Source organism: Cryphonectria parasitica (assembly GCF_011745365.1).
Source record: "Cryphonectria parasitica EP155 unplaced genomic scaffold M406scaffold_5, whole genome shotgun sequence".
Lineage (NCBI taxonomy): Eukaryota > Fungi > Ascomycota > Sordariomycetes > Diaporthales > Cryphonectriaceae > Cryphonectria > Cryphonectria parasitica.
This window is the reverse complement of record NW_024468913.1, coordinates 1,416,419-1,428,687: the sequence shown is the minus strand read 5'-3', so window position 1 is coordinate 1,428,687 and position 12,269 is coordinate 1,416,419. Positions and strand designations below refer to the sequence as shown.

Here is a 12,269-nt window from a genome sequence, read left to right as displayed (position 1 = left end):
ATCCCGAAGCCGCCATTTCATAAAACGCAAGCGACCAGTTTTGTTTGGACAACCGCCTCCAAGATGAAGCCGCCGGTAAAACGAAGGAAGACTTCTGTGGCCCAGACTAATACAGACGAAGACGATGAGTTGTTTATTGAACCAGAGGAGATCAATCGAAGGAGAGATCCCAATGTTCAGCTCCAGCAGGGGAGGGACCGGGCTGCGAATAGGCTCAAGTCCAGATTTGAAAGCATCTTCGCCAAGTACGAGAAGGATTTCGATGGCGTCGGCGATGTGATTGATATCATGACGGGTGAGATTGTGGAAGACAATGGGCACTTACGGTCAATGGAGGTTACCGAAGTCGGTCGTGATGAGACAGGTGAGGACTCTTCAGACGAGGAGCAGGATCATTCCATGATGGGAGACAAGTACCTGGACAGAGAACCGAACCCAGAGGCAATGGCAGTGCCGAGGGACCCATGGAAAGGGCCAGAGAAGGGGCCAGAATCCAGGTGGCCACAGATGGGAATGCGAGGCACTCCACAGCTGTCCTCACTGTTTGGGAATGGGAACGCATACATGATGATGCCGGCTCCGCCATTCCCGCCATTAGACCTCGGACCTCCTTCGAGCGTTGACCCCAACTGGCAGGCCCCTGAGCTCCCGCAATCTGCGTTTCTGAGTGATGGCCACGAGCAGGAGCAGGCTCCACGGAAGGGCGTGAGAAAATCTCTTCTAAGGCCACACAGTCGAGATGCAGATGACGAGGAGGATGTACTGCTGGGCACTTCCGGCAGTCCGCTCCAGACCAAGGAGTCACCCCTGATAAGACAGAAGTTCCCCGCGGTCGACAGCAGTCCTAACAACGACAACAGCCACTACAACTTGATCAAGGACGTCATAGAAAATATGCCGGATACGCCACCCTCGATTCGGAAGACACGGACTGCCAGATCACTAGGGAAACCATCTCCTTTAAGAAAGCACCACGCAAAACCAAGAATAGCGAGGCGTCCACAGAATCGCAAAGGAGGAAGGCGAAGCGAAGGTACAAAAGAGCTATCGCAGGTGGAGAAGGCGGGTCATGTTGAGACTGAGACCGAGTCTGTTCAGCATGTCGATGCGTGCCAACAAAACCCAGTCGATCAGACGTCCTGGCAAGATAGTGATGTCGAATTGTTTTTGGATGTCACAGGGGCTGGTAGCAAGAAGCCAGCTAGACAACGGCTTTTCGTGGATATCAGCATGACGAAGCAGATTTCTCAGGGAACGTCTGGATCAGTCAATCGGAGGGCCATCAAAGAAGTCGCCGACGAGGCTGTTCGAGTCTGCAAAAAATCTACTGTGGAGTTACCAGTTCGAATCAGTGCAGCGCTACACGAGGTCACGGCCAAGGGTCGGCACAGTCAAGCTACCTTGGAGGATCGACAGGGCAAACAAACCGAGGATTCAGGCAAAAAACCACGGGAGAAATTTGCAAGAAACATGATGGACCCGGACTTCATGTTCTCCGACGAAGAGACTCTGTTGCCCAGGAGGAGGGTCAGGCGACAGACAGGACCAACGGGCCGTCCTTTGGCGGCAGTGTTGGTTGATACGCCAGGGTCCTCAGAAGCGCCGCACGCCCAAGAGCAGCCCTCAGAAGCAGAGCAGCAAAGCGAGCTGAAGCCGCTACATACGCAGGTCCGCGCACCTCGGCGTCGCTGCTCCTCTAAGCTCGGTAGTGGCTCGGGCTCAGCTGTGAAAGACACCATAACAGAGCAGCCACGGTCAGAACCCGTCGGCACAGACGCATCTCGGGCGGCACAACAACAGCCTTCGACACCCCAAGCCAAGTCTAAACAGACCATCGGCACCCCCGCCACAACAGCAAGCCTCATCTCGCTCCTGTCCGACGCCGAGGACGACGAAGACGAGATCTCCTTCGACCTGTCCGAGTTCACACCCTCGGGCCACCATCGCATCCTGGTCCACCGACCCTTGTTCCCTCGCCTTTCCACCTCCTTCTCCTCCTCAATCATGTCCAACAAAAACACCAAGAAGAAGACGAAGCGCGCCTCTCTCAACCTAGGCACCCACTCAACAAAGTCACACAAGTTCAGGACCCCGGCCAGGACCACACCGCTTGGTCCGGTCAGGGGCGCAACAACAGGAGATGACACGAGGAAGAAGATGAAGAAGGTGGAGGGAGGAAGGAGAACCAAGAAGCTTGCGCAGAGCGTCGTCCGTGTTTTGGGACAAGGAAGTGAAGTAAATAATGGCGGCACAGGCAGATCAGCAAGTCCGGCAGGGTCGGTGGTGCAGACGCCTGGCGGTACGAGGAGGAGGTGTGGCGAGGATGGGTGGACTTGTGAGAGGGACTTTTGTTTCATCTGCATGTAAAGTACGCCGTGGAGGGACCTGGCTGGGAAAAGGGATTGGTTGTGTTCTTTATGGAAGCCCTGACGAGAATGGCTCATCCAATGACACGCAACCCGCTAGAACGCTTTCACAGCAAGGTTCTATGAGACAGGACAGAATAGATACTCTCCAGAAGCATCATCTTCACATTTGAGACCTTGACCGACAAGTCACAACTACTACGGTGTGGAGCGCCTTCCAGGATGAGTTTTCTTTTTCGCGAACGTCGACAAAGAAAATAAATTGGTCAGTGAACAAGGTCATATTAATCATCATAGAGTCTGAGCCTGAGGAAAACATGTGTTCGCAAACGCGAAACCAAATATGCAAAGTTCCGCTCACTCCCGAGTCCTGCCGAAAGACGCAAAGAAATCACATATTGTACTTCCTGCACCTCGAGAAAAACGCCCAGAGTGTCCACATGCCACACATGCCAGATTGAGCATCATGCTTGCTTGTCCCGCACGCCTGACAGCCATCCAACCATCCTCGAATTGATGCATGGAATCGGAGGCGCCGCTCTGATACCCTCGGGTCGCCTCTTTTCCCTCGCACTCGCCACACCGACCTTCTGAAATCTTATCCCTTCACCCATGTCTGGCCACCGCTGTCGTGCAGAAGCTTGGGAGAGTGTCATGCCATGGATTCCCTATCAGAAGAAGACAGTGTCCTCGAGTATCTTCAAAAGTCGTGGCGGTCATTGGGTATGGCCTAACTAGGCAGATCTTATGGTATTTCATACCATGTAAGTATTGTATGCTTGCAACGACTGCTTAGTTGACAACACCAGGGGCGCCGTTCAGGTATGCCTGGAGGTTGGCCTCATCGCGGATGGGGTTAAAGTAGGGGTGAGCCATGGCTTCCTTGGCCGTCAACCGCTCCTGTCACAACTGTGAGTATCACATGTATATAAGTGGATATGGTGGGTGGACATACCTGGTGGTCGTAGCGCAGCAGCTTGTCGAGGAAGTCGATCGCCTCATTGCTGACGAAGCGCTGGTTGTCGGCATTGACGAAGCTGTGCCATGGTTTCTTCTGGAAGCGGCCGAGGATGTCATCATACTGGGCGTCGAGCTCGATCTCGTACTTGTCGAGATAGTCAAAGAGCTCGTCTGTGCCCAGCACCTTTGCGATCTTAACGAGCTGGTCCGAGTTCGAATTGCCGTGGAAGAAAGGCTCCTTTCTAAAGATCATAGAGGCAAACATGGCGCCAAGGCTCCACATGTCGAGGCTGTAGTCATACTCCTGGAAGTCTACAAGCAGCTCGGGGCCCTTGAAGTACCGAGAAGCAACGCGAACGTTGTATTCGGTTCCCGGGTGATAGAATTCGGCCAGACCCCAGTCAATCAAGCGCAGCTGAAAAGAAAGTCAGCAACCTCTAGGGAAGGAAGATTATCCTGGAAAAGGGAGGTCACCTTTCTGTTCTCATGATCGATCATAACGTTATGAGGCTTCACATCTCTGTGCATGATGCCTTTGCTGTGACAGTAATCCAGCGCCTTGAGGAGCTCGGAGATGTAGAAGCGGACATCGAAGTCGTTGAACTTGGGGTAGAGACTGCGAAAGTCGGTGTTGTTGACGTATTCGAAGATGAGCGACGGCGTCTTACTCTGTAGAATATCGTCATTAGAAATGGAGCTCTAGTCCGAGGTTTGGATGTTGCCCCGGCCCTTCTCCTCCTCGACGTGGTCGTAGGGGGAACCAGGGCGGAACACAAAGCGGAGCCGCCAGAGGAAGTTGTAATCACCTGCGAGTCCCTGACCACGTCCAACAATGCCACAATGTTCGGGCCTCCAGCCAGGTTCTGAAGAATCTTGATCTCACGCTTGATCTTCTTCTTCTTGACAGGCTTCAGCACCTTGATGACACACTTTTGGTAGTTGACGACATTGATGCCCTCGAACACCTCAGAGTATTTTCCGCGGCCTGTGGGGGGTACATAGTCCTAAGTTAGATGTCTGCTGTTGTATATTTTCACTTTCATGCATTCCGAAAGCGCGGGGGTGATGTGGAAGGAGGGGTGGGAGGGAGTAGGATGTGGCACGAACCGATCTTGCGAACCACCTCGTAGTTCTCCAGCAAGCCCCAACCTGTTTTAAAAGAGAGTATGTCAGCTCTATCACGACTTGAAACTGGTCACGAACTGTCGCTATGGTGGCCGGAGTGGATAGGGAGAACGCACTGATGTTGACGCTGTCGTAATCCCAGTATGCCCGAGGCATGTTCTGGTTGACATCTGCGTACACCCGTGCCATCTTTGCTGGCGGACCGTTGGGCGCGGAGGAGGAGGTGAGCAGACGCGCCTCCAGTTCCTCTCGAATGCGATGATGAAAAGAGGTGCGATGGGGGTAAAGAGTGGTCTCCTGTCCGGATGAACCGCTTGGATATGACCTCGAGAGTATGAAGGCTGCGGCGCAGAATCAAGGTGGGATGTCGTTATCTCGACGCGCTAGCGCCGAAAACAGGGATGTACTATGTAAGCAGGCGGGCAGGCACAAGCGACCGGAGGGGGGGGGGGGGCAGCGGCAGGCAAGCAGAAACAAAGCTGGGGTCTTGCGTTTGAGTGTCATGAGGCTTTCACATCTTGAAGAGGCTATGTTTACCCAGTGAAGCCTTCGCTTCATGACCGAGACACACGGGCGAGTGATGTGGGACAATGCAGGTTACGGTCCCGACGACGAGCGTGGAAGAAAGGATGGATTGTTCTAGACTTACCCAGGACTGTCAAGTGTCAACGGAAAGTCCTCGCTCTGCTGCGCTGAGTCAATGCAGTGCAGCTCTCAGATCAATGGCACAACATTTGTGTAACCCGTGTTATGTTTGTGGCAAATTAGCACAAAATGATTCTGGCTTGAGAGAAGAGTTTTGCAACTGTAGGGGTCAGATACGACCAGAGGCTGGAAGATCTCTACAGGGCTGGGCAATGCATGTTTCTCTCGTGAACAATCTATTAAATTATGCTGCTTTGCTATGAGCAACGAACCACCCCCTCGGCAAGTGGCTTGCGATTTCGGCAGGGAATGGCTTCAAATCCCATGTGACGATAGGTATTACCACCCGAGCACATGCGTTTAACCGAGCACGCTGCATGGTCATCAAAGGCTTGTACGTTTTGTCAGGACAGGAGGGGTTGAAGGATCAGCTGCATATGCTCGTTTGGCGAGAACGCGCTTCTCCCCTATTCTCAGTAGAGCAGGCTTTCTATAACGCATAGCGAAGATCGCCCGCAGACTCCACCCGGTATTACCAAGCCTACCGTCTAAAGAAACTTGATGCCTGGTGTCGTTGTGCATTTGTAGTCGTATGACCAGGTTCCCGATCCTGCTGCAAAATAGTAATCATATGTTTGAATATGGACCATTCCCCCGAAACCTGTTAGTTGGCCGATCCTGGCAGAATTTGGGCGGGACTGTAATGGCGGTCAGCCTGCAAGTTGGCAGTAGATGGATAGGGGATGTCGGTAGGGGTGGGGGGTTTCAAAAATTTCAGAGAGAAGATTATTGCTCGACATGATCCTTCGTGGTGTGACTAGGCACAGCGGCCAGGCCGCATGCGCACAGGTCAAGAACCCGTTGGACTTCCGACTAAGGATGACGATACGAAAGGTTTTCATCAGGATGAGGAGGGGAGGTCATGAACGCAATGGAGATACTCACAGCACATGATGGCGCCGGGCAACTTGGCAGTACTCAGCTTTGTATAGTCAGACAGTGGTGTTCTTGCCTCATTAAGACAGAAGCATCAATCATCATCACCATCACCATCATCATCAGCATATGTGACCCTTCGACGTTGAGCCACATGCTCGGATGCTGGACCGGATTGACCTGCATCGTCATAAGCCAGGGCATCCAGTCCCGTCTCCACGACGTCCCATGTCCTCTTGCGACGTTCAGGGTCTGGCTCCCACTGCTTCTTGTTGCTGTTCCCACTGCCGCGCTTCTTCTTCTTGTTCTTTTTCTTCTTCTTGGTGGGGACCACCCGTTGTACGCACTCATCCTCCTGTAGCTCTCCGTCCTCGGCACTCTCAACATCGAGATCCATAGGTATTGGGGACGAGCTGTTGCGCCTGCGCTGGGCTTGACCTTGCTCTTGCTCTTGCGCTTTCTGCAGAGCTTGCAGCTCAGAGTGTCGGAATATGGCAATTTGCTCGTCTGTGAGGGTGCGCTTGACCCCGTCCGGATAGTAACCTAGGCCATCGTCGTCATCTTCTTCATCAACCTGATCATATTTATCGCCGTCGCTGCCGAGAATCACCTCATGCGGCGTAGTGCGAGGGGTGAGAAAGTCCCTAGCGAATGCCGCCAGCGCAGTGTCGCCAAAGTGCGTCTCGTGGAATGAGGACAAATCAGCCTGCAAACATGAGGAAGACGTTAGTATTTGGGTGTGCGGGTCTGAAGGCTGCCGTGTTTCCAGATAGGGAACAAAAATTGCATTACATACCTCCACGATCTGCGGGACACAAACGGTCCCTGCAGAGCGCCCTTCTTGTTGCGGCATCGTGTGCGCGGGTGACGGGCCTTGCGCGGCTCTGATGGCCGCGTCCGCCGGAATTCTTCAATTGTGATATGGTTCAGAAGCATCAAGAAACGAAAGTTGTCTCCCGCTGTGGGCAGCGTTGTGAAGCACACGGTCTACCATGAAGCGTGCAGCTGCGTCGTTTCGCGTCTTGTTTATGAGTGCCTCGCGAACAGATACTGGGAGGTTCGCATTTGTCAAAAGCGGCGCGCGCCGCTAGCATAGAGGCGAATAGTGATGATGGTGGCGCCGTCGCGTCCATGGTGGGAAGAGGTGGGACGAAAGAAGATGGATACAGCAGTTGTTTAGGTCAAGAAGAGACCGCTAAGACGGGCAGGCAGGGATGAGTGTTCGAGCGCTGGGGCCTTGGGCGGGTACGTACTTGATGGCGAATCAAAAGACGGCCAGTGCTGATAGGCCAGTCGACAGTGAGGACCAATGTCATATATAAGTGACTGGTGGGAAAGCAGGTTATGAAAATAGGTCCGTCCTTCGGGAGCCTCGGTAGATAACTAGCAAATGTATACAAATCCTCCCTAGGATACGTACATCCCATGGGATCAGATTCAGAAGTACCGACTACCTATCATGCATCAACTAATGTGCTTAAGCGTCTCTTCATAAAATCTCAAGTGATCCCAACCAGCTTGAGGATGGGACTGAGTTCAAGCAACGCTAATAATACTAATCATTACATCCGGCAACCCGCTGGATGGTGGAATCCTCGGTCTGCATGGTAATGCAGCTTCTTACAGCCCGGTGTAGCATCTAGTACCTGCGCCTCTCCTGATGGTGGCCCTAGTCACGTCAAGTCAACTCTGCGCCTGGTTAAGCAACAGCATCGCATTTTGGAATGCCTGTACGACCTGTTCGTCTGAAGTGTGTGTGTCCGCAATGTCAGCCGTACTCGGCACCAATTTGCATTAAGGGGATCTCGGACTCACAATTCTGCCTCTTCGAGTCCAGATCGGTCTCCTTGAGCTTCACAAAGTAGGATCGGGTTTGCAGCCGTTTGGCTGCACGTTGGTTGTCATGCGCAGACGCGGCGGAAGCCCAGATATTGAAATACTGAGCAGTCTCGTGATTAGCCAGCCTACCGAATCCTGGATGCAGAGGAAAAGGGGTTGTGGTCAAGGTACCTTCATGAGAGCTTCGAAGTCGGCTGCCAGCTCAGCCTCATGTTCGTTGGCGCCTTCCAGGGCTCTGTCAAATCTGACCTCAAGATCATTCCAATCGAACGGGGCCAGGTTTCCTGGGGTGCCTGGAGTAGATGGTCTTTCCCGCGCAAGATGAGGAGCGTGGGCGAGGCTGGCTGGATGGCCTCGTCCATTCAGCTGGTGACTGCTGCGAAAGACGCGGAGCGGCTCAGGCGTCACGCTATGCAGAGGACGTGGTAGTCTGCTCTGACGGTCTGACTCCACCTTGGACCCCTCGGCATCGACCTCCACGGACTTTATTGAGTCCACTGGGTCTTCTCGGCGAGGGCTCGTGGATCTGGGTTGGGAGGAAGGAGAGGATTCTTGCAACAGGATTTCCGGAGAATCTGGAGGCGGTAGGGGTGGCGTTGTAGACCTGTTGTCGTCCATTCTGACCCCCTTGTTGTCAATTGATGAGTGGGCGCGTGTTCTCGGCGTCGGTGTGATATAGCTTGCGCGGCCAGGTTCGCTTCAAGCGGGCGTTATCCTCGGTTTTTCGTCCTCTAGGATGGCGGTACTATGCTCCGCTTCCTGTCGAATAGGTGGAATGCCTCCTGTAGTTGCAATATCTCCTTGCTGTCAATAAAAGCTTTCTAGACCCATATGCCTTTCGCGTGTCGAGGGCCAGGCTTGACGCTTGTTTTTTGCACTGCAAGTTTGGGAGATGAGGAGAGGGCAAGGAGAAACTTCGGCACGAGGTTGTGGGCGACGTCTAGACCGATCGCGTGAAGGGAGATTAGCAAAATTGGACTTCTTTGTCTGATTTGCTTCTTTCTTGGATTTTTTAGGACGTGACAGGAATTCAATGTTCAGGCTTCATCAGGCAGATGAGACCCCAGAGAGCAGGTGCGATAGCGAAAACGATAAGAACGTCGACGGGGTCTGCCCTGGTAGATTCGGCGTGTCGGCGCTTCAGGGCGGTAGGGGTTCTCCAGTAGTGGATCGAGGCGGGCAACGTTGGCACGGGCGCTCCCTGCTTGCCTGCTGACCATGGCGGCATGGTCGCCTGACACACGGTTACTGAAGCGCGAATGTTCTGAGTGACGACTTGTGCCGATGTTCTTCATTACCTAATCCTGCTGCTCGAGCCGATATCGACGCCAATAGCGACAGGGGTGGTGACTGGTGCCTTCGCATCTACATAACACACAGTTTTACAGGATCGACTGCGACGGTAACTCGAATTTACGGATGAGCGACGGACGTTCTTGGTGTACTAGTTGGCCGCTCTGACCTGGCCCGATCTTCCGCTTGGACATCTACCAGGGGAGACGGCGAGAGGGCAAGACCACCAAAGGCCCGTGAGCGCTCAGCCGGGCAAGATGAACTGCGACATCTGTCATCGACCGCACCATGGGCAGAAACTTCCATTCCTCTGCGCTGTCGATGCGAGAAATCGCTTGTACGAAGGGCGTGTTGCCCACGCCAGGGTTTTGATTGAAAATGAGGAAATCGAGGAGAAGATCAACGAATTTCTGTCTCGAGCCACCTATAGTTCATCACATGATGGTGCTGGGATAGCCTTTGAACTCGAGAAGGCGAAGGCCGAAGAAGTGCGAGCTGCAGACAGGACTAGTCAGATCATCGCACAGGCCGACAAGCTGCGCACCGAAGTCGAGGCCGCGAGGAAGGAGATTGATGAGCGCAGGAAGAAGGTAGCCAGCAGGAAGGCAGATCTCGCTGCGGCTTCAGAGGACATCACTGAACGCCGCAACACGCAAGTCGAGGATATTCAGAGGGCCATTCATGCGACTAGGTACAGGTGGCATAAGGTATTTGAAAGTACGACTGCCACCAGGGGTTTCTTGTGTATGGAGGCTGCGCGGGTGTACGGCCTCCGCCGCATCAAGAAGAGCAACACATACGAGCTCGGTGGAATCGAGATTCTGGAGCTTCCTGCAATGATCAGTAAGACACTACGCTCTCTTCCCTTTTGGCGTTCTCTCTTGTTCGTGCTGACTGGATCCAGACGCATCCCCAGAGGCCATCACGACCTCGCTTGCCCACATTGCGCACATATTATCGCTGGCTTCACACTATCTAGCTATCCGCCTGCCAGCAGAGATCGCATTGCCTCATGCCGACTACCCTCGGCCGACGATTCTCTCTTTAGCCTCTTCGTATCGCCATGGGGAGGTACCCTTTCCCGGGACGGTCGCCATACCTCCGACTGGACCGCAGGACCCAAACCCGAAGCATACGCCACGGCCTCGACCACTTTTTCTCGAAAAGCCCCTGTCGATTTTGGCGAGGGAAAACCCGTCGACATATTCGTTGTTCATAGAGGGGGTGGTATTACTAGCCTACAACATTGCGTGGGCTTGTTGCACACAAGGTGTACCCATAGGAGACAGAACATCCTACGAAGATGTCTGTAACATGGGGCGCAACTTGTACAACCTCCTGATCGGGAATCAACTGACCAACAATCCTGCGTTGCGGCTAGCGCAAACGCCTGATGAGACGGAGGCCCCTCCAGAATTACCTACCGACCAGTTCGGAGGCATTTTGAAGCCCATGATGGGCCGCTGGTCTCACGGAACGGCGCATACCTTTTTAGGTAGTGCAATAGGCAATGAGTTTCTCAGGACTTTCAAGCTCCCCAATCCAGTCAAGGTAGCGGATCGCCTCAGGAAGAAAATGCTCAACGACGCGGAAGGGCTGGACTGGGAGATGCTCGAAGACGAGGCCTGGGCCCCAGAAGAACCTATGGAAGATGGTGTGCAAGAAGGACGGAAGCCCCCAGGGGATGGGGAGCCCGATCGACGACTTTATGGTGTTGAGAGCGTCATGTCAGCCTCCACCGCTAAAACTATGGCTGAGTCGGCGGCCGAGGACTTTGCTAGGCTAGACCTGGATGACCCGCCGATCCCAGAGAATGCGAGAGGATCCGGCACGAGCGGCTGGACAAAGCTCAAGTCGAGGTGAGGGTTATACTCTCTGGACAAGTGCGCTCTTGCGCCGTCTGCTCTGAGAGGAAATGGGGGATTTGAGGGAGATACTGCTCAAGACACTGGTGTTTGTGCTTTCTGATCTGAGGTTTAGCACTGCGACACCAAGGTGAACACACAGACAGCATCAATCTTTATTATCCAACACCTGAGTATGGTCATTGCCTTGAAGGCAGGGCTTTGTCTGCTGGCCATTAAAGCTATTACCACGTGTTACTCTCATATGTTGTCCGCAGCTAGTTGTCACAAGGTCCAGCCAGACTTGGACTCCCACAATGTATGAGAATGGGACCACGTTGTCAACCCACAGTAGATGCCCGGACGAGGGAGGATCCTATATTGACAAGGTCCATGTCCTCTAAAAGGCCTGGTATCTCGACCAAGACGTCCATGAGACCATCTCTGGGTTCCTTGGAAAACTGGTGCCACGGGACTGTTCTCCAGGCTGGATGGCTCATGAGATTGCGCTTCCGCGACGTAAGGCCATACTCACCCAGACCAGCCGCAAGTTAAAAATGATCTCATGGCCATACCCATCCACAGCGCTCCAAGGCGTTCTCGCCTCCATGATCGCCGAGCCCTAAGGTTATGCGACCCGTAGGTACCTCCACTACGCCAGCCAATCGTCCTCGTCCCTTCTGAACAGTATCTCGAACGTTGTCAGGGAACTTGCTAGCCAGCAGCGCCGCATCGCTTCTGCCCCTCACCGGCGAGCGCAGCGCCGCAGATTCCAGCTACAAGGCCCGTTCATACGCTCGAACGTTCTCGGCCTGCATCCATGAGAGGCCTGACCCACCACCCCCCCCCCCCCCCGGCGCCGGCGGCGCCGCCACTCTTCCGAGCAAGCTCATCCTCGGAGCCGAGCGTTGCCAGACTTGTGGCCAGCATCGCGGCGTGCAGCGCGGGCCTCCGTCCGGCAGAGCTGCTGTGCCGAGTCTGTCCACTTGCACGACATGGTTGGGAAGCAGTTGCAAATCAGGAACTATGTCCCAGAAGATGGATATGTATTCTTACTCGCGTGCAGTTCTCGTCAGTCCGTCCGGCAGCGTGATGTCGGTGGCCGCGGCGCGGCTTCCTTCATGACGCCGGTGGGCGATGGCTGTCGAGATACCAGCTCCTCTTCGCTCTGCTGCTGCTGCTGCTCTTCCTCTGTTTGCTATCCTAAGGCTTGCTGTCCAGGACACGCTAGATCCCTGGTCAGAAGTATCAGAGTTCGCAA

The 12,269-nt window shown here is 54.0% G+C and overlaps 4 protein-coding genes across 4 annotated transcripts; 2 read left to right on the top strand and 2 right to left on the bottom strand.

The window, feature by feature from the left end:
• Positions 1 to 63: 63 nt before the first annotated feature.
• Positions 64 to 2,367, top strand: M406DRAFT_71004 (uncharacterized protein; the record flags this gene model as incomplete). The annotated part of the gene is made up of 1 exon (XM_040925387.1): positions 64 to 2,367. The coding sequence occupies one exon, from the start codon at positions 64 to 66 to the stop codon at positions 2,365 to 2,367; it is 2,304 nt and encodes a 767-aa protein (XP_040775419.1).
• A 715-nt stretch (positions 2,368 to 3,082) lies between these two features.
• On the bottom strand, positions 3,083 to 4,640 carry CK2A (casein kinase 2 alpha subunit; the record flags this gene model as incomplete). Its single annotated transcript, XM_040926413.1, has 6 exons — positions 3,083 to 3,266; positions 3,322 to 3,741; positions 3,801 to 3,995; positions 4,133 to 4,311; positions 4,434 to 4,475; positions 4,568 to 4,640. 6 exons carry the CDS (start codon positions 4,638 to 4,640, stop codon positions 3,159 to 3,161), a joined length of 1,017 nt encoding a protein of 338 aa, XP_040775418.1. The 3' UTR covers positions 3,083 to 3,158.
• A 1,579-nt stretch (positions 4,641 to 6,219) lies between these two features.
• Positions 6,220 to 8,168, bottom strand: M406DRAFT_221735 (uncharacterized protein; the record flags this gene model as incomplete). The annotated part of the gene is made up of 4 exons (XM_040915602.1): positions 6,220 to 6,738; positions 7,767 to 7,777; positions 7,848 to 7,971; positions 8,043 to 8,168. Coding segments are annotated over 4 exons (780 nt in total), but the record flags the coding sequence as incomplete, so codon positions are not given.
• Positions 8,169 to 9,421: 1,253 nt separating this feature from the next.
• Positions 9,422 to 11,027, top strand: M406DRAFT_62374 (uncharacterized protein; the record flags this gene model as incomplete). The annotated part of the gene is made up of 3 exons (XM_040924775.1): positions 9,422 to 10,007; positions 10,069 to 10,875; positions 10,975 to 11,027. 3 exons carry the CDS (start codon positions 9,422 to 9,424, stop codon positions 11,025 to 11,027), a joined length of 1,446 nt encoding a protein of 481 aa, XP_040775416.1.
• Between the last annotated feature and the right edge of the window lie 1,242 nt (positions 11,028 to 12,269).